Genomic DNA, 21,225 nt, shown 5'->3' with positions numbered 1-21,225 from the left:
GTGTGCACAACGCGCATACACTTTGATTCTCTCATCTACACAGAAGCAGCAGTTTTCATTTTTGCAAATCATACATTATTACGATAGATAGATAGATAGATAGATAGATAGATAGATAGACAATTTATTATAAAAGCATACATCTAGCTTACACATTTACCCAAATTATCATACGCCTTTTTAACCGAAGTTAATTTGGGTGGGTTTCTCCATCCCCAACCTCCCTGACGAGAGCGTTGCTCTCCTCGGCTGTGAACCGCTCCTGGCGCGCGCCTGGCAAATCCGCCGTTTTGATAGGAATCCGCTTTAGAACAAACGCGCCTGCTCTTAAAGGGAATGTGAGATGACGCTCTGATTGGTTTATTTCACGTTACGCCCAAACCACACCTATGAATAATGAAGCTGCTTCAGACCAACCCATTTTTAGATTTGCGCCTGGCGCAAGAGTCATTTATCCCGCCGGGAAACTAGCAACAGCGCCAAGACCCGCCCACAAAGTCACTTGCGCTTTGCGCTTTGACACTTGCGTTTCAGATCGTTAAAATAGGGCCCTATATCTGAAATAACAGATGAGTTTGGCACCAAACATATAAATCACTCTAAAATTAACCAGATATTTCATCAGTTTTATTCAAAACTATACACTTCAGAGTCACATAAAGATGAATACCTGTTCAAGTCTTTTTCTGATAATTTAGACCGAATGGCTTGTGAACTGGAAAAAGCATTCACAGAGGAAGAATTTCATTCTGCTGTTAAATCTATGCAAAATGGTAAATGTCCAGGACCAGATGGATTTCCTAGTGAATTCTTTAAAGAATTCACTAGAGAATTAGCCCCTCTGTTGCTCTCTACATATAAAGAATCATCTACATCTAGCTCACTCCCTCCTACTATGTGTCAGGCTGTTATATCCCTTATTCTTAAAAAAGAGAAAAACCCAGTAGAATGCGGCTCATATCGTCCAATTTCTCTGTTAAATGTTGACAGTAAAATACTTGCTAAAATGCTAGCCCTACGACTGGAAAAAGTACTTCCTTCATTGATCTCAGATGATCAGACAGGATTTATTAAACATAGACAAATATCTTCTAATATACGTAGATTACTTAATGTTCTTTATGATCCCACTCCACCCAAAGGCAAAGAGGTATTAATATCCCTAGATGCATAAAAAGCCTTTGATAGGGTGGAGTGGGATTACCTATTTTATACATTGAAATGCTTTGGTTTTGGACCAAAATTTATACATTGGATTGAGACACTTTATTCTCTACCTATGGCAGCTGTTCGGACTAATAACAACTTGTCTGTTTTTTTTTATCTACAGCGTGGCACTAGACAGGGCTGCCCCTTGTCACCCCTTCTATTCGCCCTAACAATAGAACCACTAGCTATAGCACTGCGTAACAGCGCTGATATTAAGGGCATAATGAGAGGAGGGGCTGAGCATAAAGTGTCGTTATATGCTGATGACATGTTAGTATATATGACTGACCCTGTGACCTGTTTGCCAAAGATGTTTGATTTGTTAAATTCCTTTGGCAAGATATCAGGATATAAAATCAATGTGCAGAAAAGTGAGCTTATGTGTATTGACCCTAATTACCAGCTCACTACAATCCAGTCCCTGCAAGTTAAATTATGCACTAACAAATTTAAATATTTAGGTATTTGGATAACCCGTAAGTTTAAAGATCTTTATGAAGCCAATTTCCCTCCACTTTTAAATTGTTTAAAAAAAGATTTAGATCACTGGAATCTCCTTCCCTTGTCGCTAGGGGGGAGAATAAATGTTATCAAAATGAATATTATGCCCCGTTTTTTGTTTCTTTTCCAGTGTATCCCCATCTTCTTAACAAAATCTTTTTTCATAAATATAGATAAACTTTTGTCCGGCTTTATTTGGAATGGTAAAAACCCGCGTATACGTAGGGAAATTCTGCAACGTCACCGATTACATGGTGGGCTTTCCCTACCCAATTTTCAGTACTACTATTGGTTTGCCAACATTAAAAACATAATGCACTGGATTCATTTTTCTAGAGTTGAAGACCCAGGTCCCAAGTGGCTAGAGCTTGAGCGTGCATCCTGCACACAAACATCTTTACATGCACTAGCCTGCTCTAAAATACCCTTTCCAGAATCCATATCAACATACTGCATAAATCCAGTGGTGAGGCACTCCCTCAAGATATGGATACAGTTCAGACGGGCTTTTTCTTTAACTGAGATGTCCATAGATACCCCTTTGGTGGGAAATAACATGATTGCTTGCTCCATAACTGATGATGCTTTTAAAACATGGACTGAAAAGGGACTGAAAACAGTCAAAGACGTATATATAGGTGGCACCTTTGCAAGTTTTGAACATTTGAGAACACATTTTGACATTCCTAACTCACATTTTTTTAGATATTTACAACTTCGCAGTTTTGTTTCCGCAAATGTTCCATCTTTTCCTTTGATATCACCAGATTCCCTTTTAGACAAAATACTTCAGATGCCCCTTTGGCCTGGGGAGGTTGTTGGTAGGTTATACTCTATACTCAGCATGGACAATTTGAAACCATTAACAACATTAAAACATCAGTGGGAGGAAGAACTGGATACAGAGATATCAGATGAGCTATGGCAGGCCGTTCTCAATAACATACACTCATCTTCTATCTGCCTACGACATACCATTATCCAGTTTAAAGTTACTCATCGTTTACATTGGTCAAAAGCAAAGTTGGCTAGAATTGCACCAGATATTGACCCAGAGTGTGATCGGTGTAATATAGAGCCAGGCACTTTGTCACATATGTTCTGGAGCTGTCCTAAACTGTCTGAGTTTTGGGAGTTGATTTTTGCTTTTCTTTCTAGAGTATTGCATACCAGAGTCCTGCAACGGGTCGGGTACCCGCGGGTACCCGCGGGTACCCGCATAAAAGTGGCTAAAACGGGTGGATTGTGACATTCCTAAAATTCACGGGCGGGGATGCGGGCGGATAATGAACTCCTTGCGGGCGGGTAACGGATGAAAAATATGTGCAATATTTGTATGTCTAAATTACCATTACACATACGCAAATATGTGTTTTAGTCAGGCCGTCCTTAAAAATATTCTTGTTTGCAGTAACCCGACCGACCCTGTCAATTTAGGACCAACCCAATTATTTTTTTTCCCCCTTTTTAGTCCGACCGACTTGCCGGTAGTGAACTTGTGTTAAGACCTACCGATTTTTTTTTTACTCTTCAAACAACTAATACAAATGCAATAAAATGATATTAATTATATTTTAGTAAGTATTGTGTATATAAATTGCCCATATATAGGCCTACATACAAACATATATACATATGTCTTTCTTTTAAATAAAAACCGGTGGCGTCATCTATGATTATAAGGGCTGTAGGCTATATGCGAAATGAAACCGAAATCGCGACACTCAGGGCCACGAACCTACAATTAAAACTTTCACAGAGATCTCAAACAAACATTAAAAACACCAAATATTAAGAATTGGCATATCAAGCAAAATAATATTGATAAATGATCGAAAATCGTAGCCTATCTCCCCCTCCACAATGCTCACCGGCAATGCTCCGACATTAAATTTCTCTGTACTGTATGTGTTGTAGCCCTGTCATTAAAAACGATTTAGTTTCATATTCATGTTTAAATAAAATAATATATTTTTTTTAAATTTCATGTTGATTATATGAAAAGTGAAAAGCATGAATAAGATAAGATGATCCCGAATATCGGGAGACAAATGCAGTGGGCAGACATGATTTTGAACATTTCATTAAGTTTATGTAGAAAACCTTTCTTTAAAGTGAATTTCGTTTCGTATTAATTGTATCTTAATTTTAATCAATGTTTCATCAACCAATTTATTGGATTCAATAAATAGGAGGTAAATAGGCTATAGCAGGCAATAATCACGACAAGGTGGCGCGGGCGCGTGAACTTGAGGCTCGTCTCTTAAATAAACCGAAACTCAGCGTATAAGCTACTTGCCTCACAGACCTGAGAAATAGAAATCATGAAATGTCTACTTTTAAGCAAAACAATAAAAAAAAATAAAAGAAAAAGAAAGCAGACTGCTCTCTGCTTATGCAATCCGTAATGTGATTTTCTCTCTGGCGCGCTCACTACTGCGAAGATCGCGAGTCAGTCAGCATCGTCAACTTCAACTTTGACACAGAAAACACTTGTTTATTAATAAACAATTGAAATGTATCCTTGATATATTTGACATATTAATAATCATTACTTTTCCCAGTTCTTTGTGACAGCTTTTAGGTGCGTTATTGGCAGCGCACCCTATGAACGCGTCCCCACCTCTCAATAGATTTTAGCTTGTGTGTGATTTATCGCGGGCACGGGTCGGGTAACGGGCCGAATATTAACGGGTCTGGGCGGGTGCGGATTTAATTTTGATATTATCACGGGTGACGGGTCGGATCTGGTGCTGAACTTTGCGGGTACGGGCGGGGGCGGGTCTCCAAAAATGGACCCGTGCAGGACTCTGTTGCATACTCATATTGACCCATCACCGATCATTGCCATTTTTGGAGTAGTACCACAAGAACTTGGCATAGGCAAATGGGATAAAACAGTGATAGCATTTGTAACTTTCTTGGCCAGACGCATTATTTTATTGAAATGGAAGGATAAGTCTCCACCTGTATTTAAACACTGGATTAACGATGTTATGCACTATTTAACACTTCGTTATATTATATATTTAAATTCGTTATAATTTGCAGGGTGATAACATTAAATTCAGTAATATCTGGCAACCTTTTCTTACATTAATTGAACAAATGGACTATAATGACATTGTATGATGTGATTGTTGTTTTTCTCCCCCCCCTTTTTTTTTTTTTTTTTGCCTTTACACTAGTGGTGCGATGTGGGTGGGTGGGTTCTGGGTTGTTAAGTGTCTGTTGTTTGTTGTATGTTAAAATACAATAAAAAGACTTTGATCAAAAAAAAAAAAATTTAAATCACGATTATTTAACACGATTATAGGTGGGCGATATGATCAAAGTCTTATTTCATGATATGAGTCATTTTAAATGTCAATGAAATTTCACAATTATCAATACTTCAGAAAAAACTAATACAAGGTTAATTATTGTAAGTCAGTGGTTCTCAGACTGGGTGCGGCACATAACTGAAATATTGAACAGTTATTGAACTGAACTGAATCAACATTGAACTGACTTGAGCTGAAAAACAACACTATGTTTAGTTGATCTGCTTATAATTGAGCTATTCATAACTCAAACTGCTCTGTTTATTGAACAACAAACCCACTAAACTCAGAAACCATTGAACTGCATTAATGGTTTCATTCTGCTCAACTTTTAATTAGTAAACTTTACGCAGTTATATTATTTTCATTTCTATAAGAAAACATGTCAAACTCAGAGTGTGCTTGTGAGGGCCCGCCGTAACCAGTTAAACTTTCAGATGCCTGCTGAAAATCATCTGTATGACCTCTGACATTAAAGCTTAAAACTAGGAAGATCAGTTCGACTAAAGGAGAAATGGCAACTGGAAAATATTTGCAAAATGCTCCAATAATAAGTTGTCACTCCTAAAAACCAACATCAGAGGTTCTCAAAATTCTCAGACAAATTACCGTTACATTTTCCTCAGCTGTAGGCAAAGACAAGTTTCAAATCAGTGCTTCACCTGGAGGCTATAGCGCTAAATTAATCCCCTAGTTTAGCGCCACCTACTGTTTTAGAAGAGGAAGTTGCTCAACTGCATTTGTGAGAAAATCTGCCTGGACACATTTGTGAGAAAATCGAGTCGAGAGATCTCATAAAAAGCCTAGTGTCACACAATCATAACAGACAGATATGCATTTGTATGCACTAGATTTGGTATTTGTTCAAAGGTTACATGCAATTTGTAGAATGGTTTGTATTTATTTGTGAAGTATTATCTTGGCTCATTTATTTATATTTGTAAAACACAATACATATTTGTTACTCCACTGCATTTTCACTCAAACTGACCTTTGTACACATTGCTTTCTGTTTGTTTGTGAGTCGAGTTTTCCTTTGCGAAGTAGATCGAGTTTGTTTGCAAAATGCTGGATTTGTTTGTTTAATTATGGCACATAATTCGCTCCATAGTCCGCCAGCGAGTTGAGAGATTTGTGCTCGCGCATTACTTGGATGCGCTCTCGACATTTGACATTAAAATAACGCCATAGACATGGCCTCAAATGAACTATAAAAAGGTGAAGATAATCGTGTCTGAAAACTGCAATAGATTTTTTATTGGTTAAAATCAATACAATATATCTCGTATTTTTCTGTGGCTGCTTGACCATGAGATCGGCGCCTATGATCACTTAGAAGTGGTGCTAAACTGCAGTGGAAAAGCAAACCGAGCCAAAAATAAAGAGAGCCGAGCTGAGCCCAGTCGTGCCGAGTCGAACCAGTGGAAAAGTGCCTTTAGACGTTCTACTAACTGTAAGTAAATCGCAACTACATATCAACTAACTCTTATATTAGTACTAACTCTTAGTACTAATATATATATATATATGTATGAAGATTTCAGATGCAAAAGCCTCTAAGTGCCATCTGAAATTTTCTTCTAGAATGATCATTTTTATCAAGCTCGTATAAGTTCAGCAATTTCACTTAAATGGTAATGAAAATAACCTATTAATTGTTTTTAAGTGAAATTACTGAACTTAAATATACAAGCTTGATAAAAATGATCATTCTAGAAGAAAATTTCAGATGGCACTTAGAGGCTTTTGCATCTGAACTCTTCATATATATATATATATATATATACAGTATATATATATACAGTATATATATATAACTAACTAACTCAAGAGTATTAGTAGACTGTTAAAATAAGTTGACGTATAATAAAGTGTTAGCAGAAATTAAACAGTCTACTCATACTCATGCTCTATTGACTTGTAGTTCACATGCCTTTGGGTTGCTCAGTTGGGGATACTTAATTTAATTAATCAATCAACAATACTATTGATCAGCATTACCAAACGTGGACGTTTTACACTAGAAACAAACACTGATGTACTATTTTATTTAATACTGTGAAGCTGCTTTGATACAATCTGTATTGTGAAAAGCGCTATATAAATAAAGTTGACTTGACTTGACATGTAGTTGCAAAGTAACTTCTGGTTAGTAGAATGTCTAAAGTGAACCATCGAAATAGTTACCACAGTTTATTTCTTTAGCACTTTTTAGAATACAAAACTGTTTAAAAACAGCTTAACAGAAGATGTATGTATCATATATGCACAAAACAGCATAATTATTTCGATTAATGCCAATATTATTTGTGGTTCAGATCGATGATGTTGCTATCAGTGAAGAGTCTGATCAGTTGTGCGTTTCCCGAAAGCATCGTTAGCCAACTCGCAAGTTCCGTCGTTATCAGCATAGTTCAACGATTTGGTGTTTCCCGAAACCATCGCTCCAACGAACGTTTGCAAAGAGCATCGCAAACTTGTGTGGTTGGAACGACAGCTCTCGAGCTGTGGTTAGAAGCATAGTTTCTAGTTTACATGAGATGTAGACTGAATAAATCCTTATCTTTAGCAAAATAAGCAAGCTGACATTCAGTACAACCTGTGTTATTTATTTAGAATACATACAAATGTAATTTACGTCTTTTAGTTTGTTAAGAGATTTAAAGCACCGTTTTTGAAGACTGCGCATGTGCGAACGTGCTCTACTATGTAAGAACGAGACAAATATTGAGTCTGGTAATAAAGCAAAATAACTGAGAAAAATTAGAAATGGTGTTCAGATGCCATGTCTGTAACTTATATGACAAAATCTAGCGTTAATTCAATCTCAAACAGATTAATTAAAATAAGTTATTAGTCCACCACGTGCGAGACGTCATAAACCAACATGGTTGAACGATACTTTGCGACACGCGGTTTTGGGAAACAGTCGTGACTAGCTAGTTGATTTCTCCAACGATGCATCGTACTATGGTAGTTAAGCAGCGAGCTATATAGTTGTATGGGAAACGCACCCCAGAGCAGCATCTAAAACTTCTCTAGGCCGACAGAGCTGATGATATTGATAAAACGCTGCTGTCTGAGATTATTGTTATGTTGAGGGTCTAAACACTGTCAAACTGTTGTGTAGTGAAGGTGAACTCAGGTCTGCAGTTTTAATACTAGTATTGATCTAATATTAACTGAGTATGTTTTTCTGGCTGCCTCTAGAATCTCACTCTCTATTCAGAGCCATTTGCTCTTTATGCATAGTACATGATTGCAGAATAAATACATGTTTTTATTGAATATTGATGGATTGATACATTTTGTAGAAAAAATACATCATTAAAGTGGTTTGTTTTGGTAAAAACTCGTATATATGTATGAGGTGGCAATAACCTTTAAGCGTTTGACCCCCAACTATCCAGAGTCTGGGTAAAAAAATAAAAATAAAAAATACCTTATTGCCGCCTCATACAGTTATAACATTTAAAAGACTCACCAGGATGGGGCAAAAGGCCCCCAGTATTGATACAAATACTTTAGCAATAAAGTAATGTGTTTTGCATAATATCAAAGTTAATACTTGTTCAAAACAATCACTTTAGTTCTGTTTATTTTAATAAATAAAGGAAATGCATTTTTGTTTATACTGTCATTAAAATTAAACTGTTCATTTTAAAAACACAGAAAAACATATTTAAAAACTAAAGATTCTGAAAGCTTTGAAGGAGATCCCATAAACAAATTATATTGGGTTTACAGTAGTAACAATAATTGTGATATTTTATTATATGATTAATATAATGATTAATTTATTTTTTTTATATATATAATGGTTTCATTATGAATATGATGATTATCTCTAAGTTGGACACCCAACTTAATACAATATTTACCATCTGAATCAAAACATGTCATGTCAACAAATGGAAAAGTAAGCCAGCTGTTGATTATCATGTTATTTTTTTCCTTTTTTTTGCCTAATTATGTTAGCAACAGCAAACTTTACATATTCTTCAGAATAACTGTTGATTTAAGTATCATCCGTCACCATTTACAAGTAAATCAATTACATGTAATCATTTCACATGAACACTGCTTTTTCTTAATTCTTGTTTCTGTGATATTTTAAAATAATGGTTTCTGTTAAATCTGGTTAAAAATTTTAGCCGCCTTTCTCTTTTATTCGAAAATTTTGACTACTGAAATATTGATGTCTCATTACTTTTAATATGCAGGTCATTATCTGCCCCCAAATGCCTGATGTTCATTATTAATTAACAGTTTGTTGGGTAAATAAATCCTGTGCGGGAACATGCAAGGATCTCCATGTGTGATATTAGGAAGTCAGTTTCTACATGTAGTATGATGTTATATTTATTTTAACAGAGGTTTTTGTGTCTCTGTTCATCTTAATGTGTTTTCAGTGGTGGGAGAGCTGACCAGATCAGAGATGTGTCATGTCAGACCAGCACATCCTCCTCCTGTCAGAAACACATCAGTCATCATGACACAGAAGCAGCCCTGCAGCTCGATTCTCACCAGCCAGTGCATGATGATCTGCAGAGAGTCAAAGACCAGCACAAAACCAGCATGAAGAACAAGTATGAGAGCTTATTTGAGGGAATCAAACTACAAGAGAATCAGACCCTCCTGAACAGGATTTACACACAGCTGTACATCATAGAGGGAGAGAGTGAAGGAGTGAATGAAGAACATGAGGTGTTACAGATGGAGAAAAGTTACAAGACCCTCCAAGACACTCCAATCAACTGCAATGACATCTTTGATCCTTCACCTGAACTAGGATATGAGAAGAAGAGAAAAGAGAAGAAGGACAAAATCAAGACTGTTCTTACTAAAGGCATCGCTGGAATTGGAAAAACCGTCTCTGTGCAGAAGTTCATTCTGGACTGGGCAGAGGGAAAAGCCAATCGGGATGTAGATTTCATGTTTGTTCTTCCATTTAGAGAGCTGAACTTGATTAAAGATCACCAGTACAGTCTTCACAGACTTCTGCTGGACTTTCATCCTGAACTTCAAGATCTGGACTCAAAGATTTATGATGAATGTACAGTTTTGTTCATCTTTGATGGTCTGGATGAAAGCAAAATTACACTGATGTTTTCAGACAGTGAGAAAGTTTCTGATATGGCTGAGTCTTCATTAGTGGGTGTGTTGATGTCAAACCTCATGAAAGGAGATCTGCTTCCCTCTGCTCTCATCTGGATCACCACCAGACCAGCAGCAGCCAATCAGATCCCCTCAAAATACATCAACCGCATGACAGAAATTCAGGGATTCAATGAGCCTCAGAAGGAGGAATATTTCAGGAAGAGAATCAGTGATGAGGATCAAGCCAGCAGAATCATCTCACACATCAGAAGAGCAAGAAGCCTCCACATCATGTGCCACATACCCGTCTTCTGCTGGATCTCATCCACTGTGCTTCAAAACATCCTGAAACATCTCAGTGCAGAAATCCCTCAAACTCTGACTGAAATGTACATACACTTCCTCCTCATTCAAACTAGCATGAGGAATCAGAAGTATGAAGAGAGAGATCCAGACAAACTCCTGCAGTCCAACAGAGGAGTGATTGTGAAACTTGCTGAACTGGCTTTCAATCAGCTGATGAAGGGCAATGTGATGTTCTATGAGGAGGACCTGATTGAGAGCGGCATAGACGTCACTGACGCCTCAGTGTATTCTGGGATTTGCACTGAGATCTTTAAGGAGGAATCTGTGATTTATCACAGGAAAGTTTACAGCTTTGTACATCTCAGCTTTCAGGAGTTTTTTGCAGCATTGTATGTGTTTTTCTGTTATTTGCACAAGAACAGTGAAGTTATGAAAATGTTCCTGACAGGAAAGTCCAGAACTTGGTGTAGATTTGTTTCTCTGGATGTGTTTCTGAAGGGAGCAATGAATAAAGCCTTGAAGAGTAAAAATGGACACCTGGATCTTTTCCTTCGATTCCTTCATGGCATCTCGCTGAAGTCCAATCAGAGACTCTTAAAGGATCTGCTGATTCACACAAAGAACAACCCAAAGAGCATCAAGAAAATAATCCAAAACCTTAAAAAACACGAAAACACAGAAAGTCCAAAAGACAATGTCAGCCCTGAAAGATGGATGAATCTGTGTCACTGCTTGATTGAGATGAAGGATAGTTCTCTTGTTGAAGAAATGCAGGCATTTTTACAATCTGGAACAAGTAACCAAAACCTTACTCTTGCACAATGTTCAACTTTGGCAAACTTGATCTTAATGTCAGAAAAGGTGATGGATGAGTTTGACCTTAAAAACAACATATCATCACAAGAGGGTCGAAGGAGACTGTTACCTGCTCTGAGGAACTGCAGAAAAGCTCTGTGAGTGTGAAAAATGAACATAATATCAACTGATTTTTAATATGAACATAATACCTCTCATGTAGGCTAATAGTTTAGCTGAATGCGCTTTAATTACTTTTTTATTTACATAAATTTGATGTGTCTACAGATTAAAATATTTAAAATAATTATTTTAATTTGTAATTATAATTGAAATCCAAGTAATTACATTTCTGAAGTTTTAAAAGCTGAATATATTTTCAACCAATGAATTTACACTGTTAGACCTTACCGGGTTTTTTTACAGTAAAATACTGGCAACACTGTTGCCAGTAATTTACTGTTAATTGTGCAGTTCTTTACTGTAAAAATGCACTAAAACTCGAGTTAACTAATTTCACTTGCAGAAACCGACTGCCTTAAATTGACCCACTGTCATTTAAATGTATCAACTAAAATTTATAATGCATTAATAACTTGAGCAAAGTATTACTGTGGACTTCTTTCATTTGAAACCACAACAAAACTTTTGTAAATAAAGAGATTTCCACTGGACCAGCAACTACACGGTCACCGCCTGTTAAATAAAGCAACATGCAACATATCATCAATGTTTGTAGATCTTCTCCTGGACTGAAGCACAGGCTCTACTCTTCTGCACAATGGTGACCCAAAAAATTAATTTTACAGTAAACTACTGGTAACAGTGTTGCCAGTATATACCTGTTTTTTAACTTACAGTTTATTACTGTTAAAATACATTTTGTGGGTGTGTCTTTTTATCTTACACTGTTAACCCTTTCAACCCCACAGGGAAATCCACACTACAAAGAGTAAAAGTAACATTGAGACAGTGTTGCAGTGAGATAATTAAGAGAATATGTAAGTGATTGTTGAGCATTAGTGATGAACACCTGCTGTTAACAAGCAGATTCACTGAAGGAAAGAGGAACACACGAACAGAAAATAGAGAAACACAAGACCTACAACTGACTTCCAGCCATTACACATTATTACACTTATTATCAACCAGTATGACTTTATTTCATACATCTACAGAAGTTGTTATTAAGATGTTTAATTGAAAATGTTTGGTTTGAAGTTACCGTTATAGAGATCAGTGCTTGCTTTAGTTGGGATGCTGATGCTAAAACATTAGATTTTCTTTTGCTGCTTGAGCTGTGTTTTTGCAAGTCACACTTGTGCACACACAGTTTATGAATGATTGCGATTATGATGAAAAAATCATCATATTGCCTGTTCATTCACTAAGGAATTCATTCTCAGTCAAAAGTGTTACATTACCACCACTGTGAAACCACAACAATAAATTACAATGAGTCATTTTTTTTAACACATCATGCATAACCAGAGAAACAGAGCTATCTTTTAGAAACACAGAGATATCACAATTTAGCACATGAATCTCAACAACGGTGGCAATATATATTTTTTTATTCATGCAGCAGTGCATGCTGGGAGTTTTATATTATCCTGGAACCCAGCATGCATTGCGACATGAAACTTTTGATTGTCACCATTGTTGAGATTCATGTGCTGATTGTTGATGTCTGTGTGTGTCTGAGTCAAGCAGGAGTTCAAAAATGTTTTAAAGCACTATATGATTATGATATTCTTCAGAAGACCTTATTACAGAAGTATTGATTTTATGTTGTAGATTTACAGATATATGCTAAATATGAAATACCCATAAATTCAAAGAATAAATACAGAAAAGTTCAGATAATCAGACATGTCCAGGATGATTGTAACATCATCACAAAAGCCAAAAACACCGGATTATCTTCTGATCTTCTTGCCATAATTAATGTGTTTTATAAACTCACTGTTACAGCAGCCAGAGGGAGATGAATGGTAAGAAGTCAAGGGACAAGAGACCAACTAAAGCAAATACTGATCTCCATCATGGTGACAACAAACTTTATTATTAACTATATCTCTGTTAATTCTCAACAAGAACTTTTGTACATGTATGAAATAAATAATCGCAAACTGGTTTCACACTCAGTGTTCCTGGAAATCAGTTGTAGTTTTTGTGTTTCTCTTTTTTCTGTTCTTGTTTCTCTGTCCTTCAGTGATTCTGCTTATCAGGTGTTCATCAGTGTCTCAATTCACTCACTTCTTTTCATTCACTCTGTCAAGGGGACTATATTAGTGAACTAATGTAGGGAATAGTGAATGAGGGTATAGGGTGTGATTGTGAAAACAGCCTCTGAGTGTCGATTTTGAGCAATGTTAATTCACAGTATATTCCTGCAGGCTAGTTTTGTTTTCTACGGTATATTACTGTTTTAATGGAAAATGGTATGATATTGTCAGAATTTGGCCTTTTTTTACAGCAAGGGTTAACAGTGTACATGACTTTTCCATTGTTCATAATTTGCTGGATAAGGATTAAGCATTTTTAGAAAAATATATTCATTTTCCTGGTCTAGAAATCACACTTTTAAAATTAGGCTACCTCATATATCTAGTTGCGGTGATGATGTATTAAAATAAGAAATATCTTGATTTAGGTCAGTGGTTTTCAATCCCAGGACTGTACATTTTTAATGTCTCTCTTATCTAACACACATATTAGAGGTCTTGGAGTGAATATTAACTAGCTGATGAGTTGAATTTGAAATTGTGCAGTGCTGTTGGGTACTCCATGAACAGGATTGACCAGAAAATGTCTCTGAGCCTACTAGTCAACGTAAACATACGTTTACCTATTATACATCTTTCAGAATCTGCAAGGTAATGCTGAAGAATGCAAAACGATGCATTAAGAGTTAGGGGCAAACTTTTGAGCAAGATGATGGTGATGTTTAAATTTTCTTATTTTGTTTTACATGCTAATATCTTATTTAGCCTCTGAAGGGCAGGACTAAATTAATTAATTAACTTTTAAACAAAATAAGAACAATTTACACGAACGATCAAGTTCAAAAGTTTAACCCCCTGGCTCTTAACGGATGCTTCCTTCTTGAGCATCACTAAATGTTTGCAGCGTTTGTTATAGTTGTGTACGAGTCCCTCAGTTGTCACCAGTGTGAAAAAATGGATCTCACAATTATAGTCACTGCTAGTAAGGAGTCAAATATGCAGAAGGTTCTGGAAAAGCAAAGAATGTGCAGGAACTGAGGTTTTTTTTCTAAAGACCATTGGGCAGTTTAACTGTTCGGGACAAACAAGGGACTCATGAACAACCATTACAAAAAACAAAACTAAAAAAACAGTTGTGGATCATTCAGGTAATGACACACAATATTAAAAATCAAGCCTATGTAATTTGCCTTGTATTTTGTGTTTGTATTTTGTCTTGTGGACTAGGCTATTGAAAATCTGTTATGTGAAAAAGCTTTTTCAGGGCAGTACTAAATAGAATCAATGTCTTTATGATCCTTCTTATAAAAAAATAAAAAAATAATTAAAATGTTTTGGGGGGTTGCCTGTCCATCCCATCTTGTATACCGCCAAGAGAAATCTGGTTACCGTACACACGCAACATCTAACAGCTGGTGCATCAGACAGTTTGAGTAAAAATATATGAAACGGCTGTGCTTCAGCAACAACAACATCATACCTTGGTTCTTTAAAACAGCAAAAAAACAATGTTATTTGCATATCGAGCAGAAACAAAGCAACCTCGGCATCCGTTTTCAGGCCTTGGTAGCACTTTATTTTAGAGTCCATTTCCTCTTGTACATAATATGTACTTATTATATAAGCTAATTAATATGTTATAATAGTAATTACAATAACTGGGTACTAACTACACTGTTAAAAATGTTCGTAATTTTAACAGTAAAAAACTGTAAAAAAGCAACGAAAAAAAAAAAGTTAATTCCTTAACGGTATGTACCCTTACTATATACAGTGAAAAACTGTAATAGCTCTCACGGGACATTTCATGTAATTTTACATTAATATACTGTTAAATGTACGGATTTTGGAAGTACACTGTAAAAAAAAAACTTACCGTTGCATTTACCGTACCTTACCGTAAAAAATACGGTAGCAAATGTTTACTAATTTTACAAAGTTTTACATCATCGAACTAAAAATTACGGTGAAAAACTGCCAGCTGGTTGACAGTACTTTACCGTAAAAAATACGGTATAAATATTTATTTTTTACGGCATTGAACTAAAGTTTACGGTAAAAAACTGGCAGCTGGTTGAAAGCGATTTACCGTAAAAATACGGTAGTAATATTTTAGGTTTTACGGCAGTAATGTAAATATTACGGGAAAAAACTGGCAGCTGTGGTTGCCAGGACTTTACCGTAAAAAATTTGTTTTGCTTTTACGGCACTGAACTAAAGTTTACGGTAAAAAACTAGCAGCTTGCAAGTGCTTTACCGTAAAAATACGGTAGTAATATTTTAGGTTTTATGGCATTGAACATTGAACTGAACTTTTATATAAAAAATAAAAAATAAAAACCTGCCAGCTGTGGTTTCCTGTAATCTAATTATTGAGAATTACCAGAGGTTTAGACGTTGATGTTTTATTGAAAATAATAAAGTTTGAAGTTACCCTTATGGAGATGAGTGTTTGCTTTAGTTGGGCTCTCTGACTTTTTAACTTTAGATTTACTCTGACTGCCTTAACTGTGTGGTTATATAACACAAACGTTATGGCATGAAAATAAGAGAGAAAATGTGATCAGGTGATGATGAGATTCTAGTCATATTGTGGCCAGATTCACTGATCTCATAAAGAGTCTTATCTCTCACTTTGAGCAAGTGATAATATTAATTATAATATTACAATATAATATTACAAATAAATATTTAATATTATTGAGTATAATATATCTGTAAGTGAGCAACAGATAATCTGAAGAACTTTAAAAAATACATGGTGTAGAAAAAAAGGTTTTGAACTACTGCTTGATTTAAACCAGCACAGACATCAAGATTCAGCGTATGAATCTCAACAACGGTGACAATCAACTAGGGCTGGGCGATTTAAATCGCGATATTGTCATGCGCATCTCGTCAGTAAAGCCGGTTCCTTGATTAGTAGTAAATCGCCATCACCTGCTTTCAGATGGAGCGGCATTTACTACAAAGAGCCGTAGTTAACTGACAAGCTGAGCCATATCGCATTAATATCGCGGACTTATCGCCAGCGATAATTAATGCGATATGGCTCAGCTTGTCAGTTAACTACGGCTCTTTGTACACAGCAAAATCTCCAGTGTTAAATTAACACTCCTGGGAGTGTATGAGTCCACACTCAAGAGTGTTTAAGTTAATGAGATAATTAAGTGATTATTTGAGTGATGATTGAGCATTATTGAAGACACCTGATGTTAACAAGCAGAATCACTGAAGGAGAAAATCACAAATTGTAAGTTACCGTTATGACGATCAATGGTTGCTTTAGTTGGACTCTTGACCCATATATTATTAACTTTAGATTTTGTTTGTCTGTTGTTTCTGAATTAAAATCACCAGTTGAACAAAGAAAAAAGTGATCTGATGGTGTTGGTTATGTTATGACAATCATCATTTGAACTTGATCACTGAACTCATTAAAATCCTTCTTTCTGACTTCGATTTATGTCGTTGGTTAGTGAATCTGCATAAATGCCCAGAATTTTTGATATAATATAAAGGATTTCTTAAAAGTTGTTTTAAAAAAAAAAATCATTCTTTTAGGCACACACAGATGTCAAGATTCAGTCTATGCATCTCAACAATGGTGAGGAGCAGAATATTCAATTAGGAAAAGTAAATTACATAGACAATTCAGATCATAATTTATTCATAGCGCAATGCATGATGGGAGCCATTAATGAGTTGTGATTGGTGGCAGCCACTGCAACATGCTTTATTATTGTCACCATTGTTGAGATTCACAGGCTGATTATTGATGTCTGTGTTTTAAATGAATCTGAATGTCTTTTGATCAGAACAATATTTATTAAATATTTTGAATTATAAGTACTGATAATCATAGGCTGAAAAATCACTAAACTGCTGCTAACAAGTTAAACCAAACTATCTCAATAAGTTTCCTTTTTCAGATCACAGCATGATTATGTCAAAACATAACCAACACTATAAGATACCATTTTACTTTGTTCATTTAACTGTTATAAATCAATAACAGCAGACAAAAAACAGTAAATATTAAAGTAAACACATAATGGTCTAGAGCCCAACTAAAGCAAACACCCATCACCTTAATGGTAACTTACAATTTGTGATTTTCTCCTTCAGTGATTCTGCTTGTTAACATCAGGTGTCTTCAATAATGCTCAATCATCACTCAATTAATCACTTAATTATCTCCTCAGCCCTAAATGCCGCTTCATCTGAAAGCAGGTGATGGTGATTTACTACTAATCAAGGAACCGGCTTTACTGACGAGATGCGCATAACAATATCGCGATTTAAATCGCCCAGCCCTACAATCAACACAATAATCAGATAAAACTCTGAACATCACAAAACAAGCTACTAAAAAGCTGCAACAAAACAACATCAAAAATAAAAGCAGATATAATGATAAAAGAAAATACTAAGGCAATTCAGCATAATGTATTCCTGCTGCAATGCATGCTGGGAGATACTGATGAGTTTTGATTGGAGGCTCCATCAAGTGCGCTGCACTTTTATCATCTCCATTGTTGAGATTCATATGCTGATTCTTGATGTCTGTGTGTGTCTAAAAGATGCAGCTGTTCAAACCGTTATTGTACACAATGTTTTAAAAATTCTTCTGATTATCACAGCAATGATAGATCACATGCTATAGAATCATAGGGCTACTGAAATCAATAATGTAAAAATTAATAACACATATAAATAAAGATAAGAGTTCAGTGAATCAAACATGGTGATTGCCATCACTGATACACAGCCGCCATCACATGATTCTTTTTCTCTCTGATTTCCTAGCCATAATCAACATGTCTTATAAACACAGAGTTACAGGAGGCAAAGAAAAACTAATGTCAGAAAGTCAAGGGTCAAGAGCCCAACTAAAGCAGTCACTGATCTCCATCATGGTGACTTCAAATTAAACAATAAATCATCAACATCTAAACCTCTGTTAATTCTCAAACAGAACTGTAGACGTCTGACAGAAATAAAGTCAGTCTGGTTAGTAATAATTGAAGCTGGTAATGCTGTTTGTGGAGTTGTTTAATCCTCCTCTGCTGAGATCTTCACAGATTTAATGTTTTTTATCTTCAGTTGATTTCATCTAAGGCTGTGGCTGAAGTCAGTTGTAGTTCTTGTGTTTCTGCTCGTCTCTTTTTTCTGTTCCTGTTGTTTCTCTAAATGGACATTCCCAGAATTCCCTGTGTGACACTTCACATTTGATGCTATTTCATTTAAATAATTATGTTTCTTCTTGGTTTTTGTTATCAGTTTTATACATTTGGGGTTTATATTACATCATATATTGTTTAATGAATGTTTATGGCATTATTTGGAGTCATGTGTGTGTCACCATGATGGTGTTTTGTGTTTGTGTGTATGACACTGTGCACCTTCTCAATATTAACATGTGCCTCAGTTTGTGGAAAACTAATGGTATACTTAAATCATCGTGTGCTTTTCTTTTTTTACCATCTGTGTTATTATGATGGTTATCAGTATATTACAAAGACATAAAGCAGACTTTAATACTTCAGTGAAATTTAATGATAACATTTATTGGTTTATGTAATATAATGGTTGTCCTGTGAAAACTAAAAGGTTCTTACTTTATTTTTTATGGTAAAGTACTGGGAACCACAGCTGATAATTTTTTTTTTTTACCACACATTTAAATCCTGCTGAAGGATTTTTTTTTTTTTTTTTTTCAAAGTAAGGTTGCTACCATATTTTTTACGGTAAAAAACTGCCAACCAAGCTGACGTTTTTTACCGTAAATTTCACAGTTTTTTTTACATTGTGTTGTTTTGCCCGTAAATTTAAATCCCGTAAAAACATAAACGGTTGCCACCATATTTTTTACGGTAAAATACTGGCAACCACAGCTGCCGGTTTTTTACCGTAAATTTCACAGGTTTTTTTTAACAGTGTAGGTACTAACCATGAACCTACCCCTAAACCTAACCTTAACCCATGCAGTTACCTTATATTACCCAGTACTTTCTAAAGTAAGTACACAGTAAGAACATGTAAGTGTATGTAATGTAAAATATAAGTGCAACCCAGGCCTTCCCGCTCTCTAACGTCTCTCCAGTGCTCAGAAGCTTCTCCATCATTAACAAGCTCTTGACTGATCATAACCTTTTAACAAGAGTCCTCTCTTTTTTCAGATTAACATCCTGTAATCTCACTGATCAGCACTGTGAAACTATGGCTTCAGTTCTACAGTCATCAAACTCCTCCCTGAGAGAGCTGGACCTGAGTAACAATGACCTGCAGGATTCAGGAGTGAAGCTGCTCAGTGCTGGACTGAAGAATCCAAACTGTCAACTCAACATTTTGAGGTACTTAGAAGTTGTATGTATATAGCGCCTTTCCGTAGCTCAAGGTCACTTTACATTGTACATTACAATACATTTACACACCCACACACACATTACAAACACATAAGGATACATATAGCCACATTATCCAAAGTACATGTTAAATAGATATGTTTTAGCTGAGTCTTGAAGGTAGCCATAGATGAGATATAACAAAGTGTAAGGGGTAGTGAATTCCATAATTTAGGAGCATTAACTCTAAATGAACTTCCAACTACAGTGGACAAAAAAACAAACAAAAAAACAAGTTCAGCTGATCTAAGGGACCGGGCAGGGTGGTAGGAGTAAAGTAGATCAGATGGATATGGAGGTGCAAGACCATTTAATGCCTTAAATGTTAGAAGTAATATCTTAAAGTGAATTTGTGATGCCACGGGCAACCAGTGATGAGCAGAGGAGTAATGTGAGCAGAATGCCTGGTCGATGTGAGAACACACTGTAATCGATTGATGCATGAATTAAGGTGTCAGCATCAGCTAGAGAAGATCGAAGATGTGCAATATTACGAAAATCGAAAAAAAAATAGTTTTTAACAACAGAAAAAATATGAGAGCAAAAAGAGTTGGATCAAATACAACACCAAGGTTATGGATGGATGAAGGCTTAACATGAACCCCATCAATATCAAAGGACCGGTCCATCCTTTTGACTGAGGCAGCAGAGCCGATCATCAATATTTCAGTTGTGTTATTATTTATTTATGATACATGCAGTAAGTGAGTCGGGCAGGGATGCTCTATTAGAGCTGGTGGTGAGGAAAATTTGAATGTCATCAGCATAGCAATGAAACTGAAGTCCATGCATGTAGATTAGGTCACCAAGTGGATATATATAAATGATGAACAGTAGTGGGCCAAGAACTGACCCTTAAAGAACACCCAGTGTAAGTGGAGCAGTGACCTATTGTGATATAATACTTTCTGTCGCTGATGTAGGAAAGGATCCAGGAAAGAGCTGAACCAGTGATACCGATATCAAAAAAGGGGAGAGATGAGTATTTAATGGGAGACTGTGTTAAATGCAGAACTTGTTTATTAACCCTGGATCCATGGACAGAAGAATGTCATTAACCACCCCAAGAAGATGTGTAGCCCTAGAATGAATGTGTTTAGTATGAATGGAATCCGGATGTACTACATCTGCCATGTTGTCATTATTATATGACCTACAAGCGTCAGTTATGTGGCTTCACTGCCATTCATAAAACCTCTCCCTTGGCCTCATGGGATAGTAAAGTGTCCAGCGTATGCGCACTTCAGAATCTTGCCAGAAGTTGTAGGTTATCCGGCAACTTTTTTGCTGACTGTTTTTCAAATACTATGTATTCAGACAAACTGCTCTGTTAACGTACAGTTTTTTGCATTCTAT

General features: G+C 36.0%; 1 protein-coding gene across 3 annotated transcripts in view; it reads left to right on the top strand.

Annotated features, from left to right (window-relative positions):
- Window positions 1-21,225, top strand: part of LOC311079634 (NACHT, LRR and PYD domains-containing protein 3-like) — a 158,882-nt gene that overhangs the window by 104,117 nt on the left and 33,540 nt on the right. For 2 of the 3 annotated variants that reach the window (XM_084109229.1, XM_084109228.1), the window contains exons 3-4: window positions 9,446-11,392; window positions 19,645-19,818. In XM_084109229.1, the coding sequence (XP_083965355.1) occupies window positions 9,446-11,392; window positions 19,645-19,818 (2,121 nt within the window). The remainder of the gene's footprint in view (window positions 1-9,445; window positions 11,393-19,644; window positions 19,819-21,225) is intronic. The other variant, XM_084109227.1, reaches the window with a different exon arrangement.

The sequence above is a fragment of the Abramis brama genome, assembly GCF_963993115.1.
Source record: "Abramis brama genome assembly, chromosome: 1".
Classification (NCBI taxonomy): Eukaryota; Metazoa; Chordata; class Actinopteri; order Cypriniformes; family Leuciscidae; genus Abramis; species Abramis brama.
This window is presented reverse-complemented; position numbering and strand designations above follow the sequence as displayed.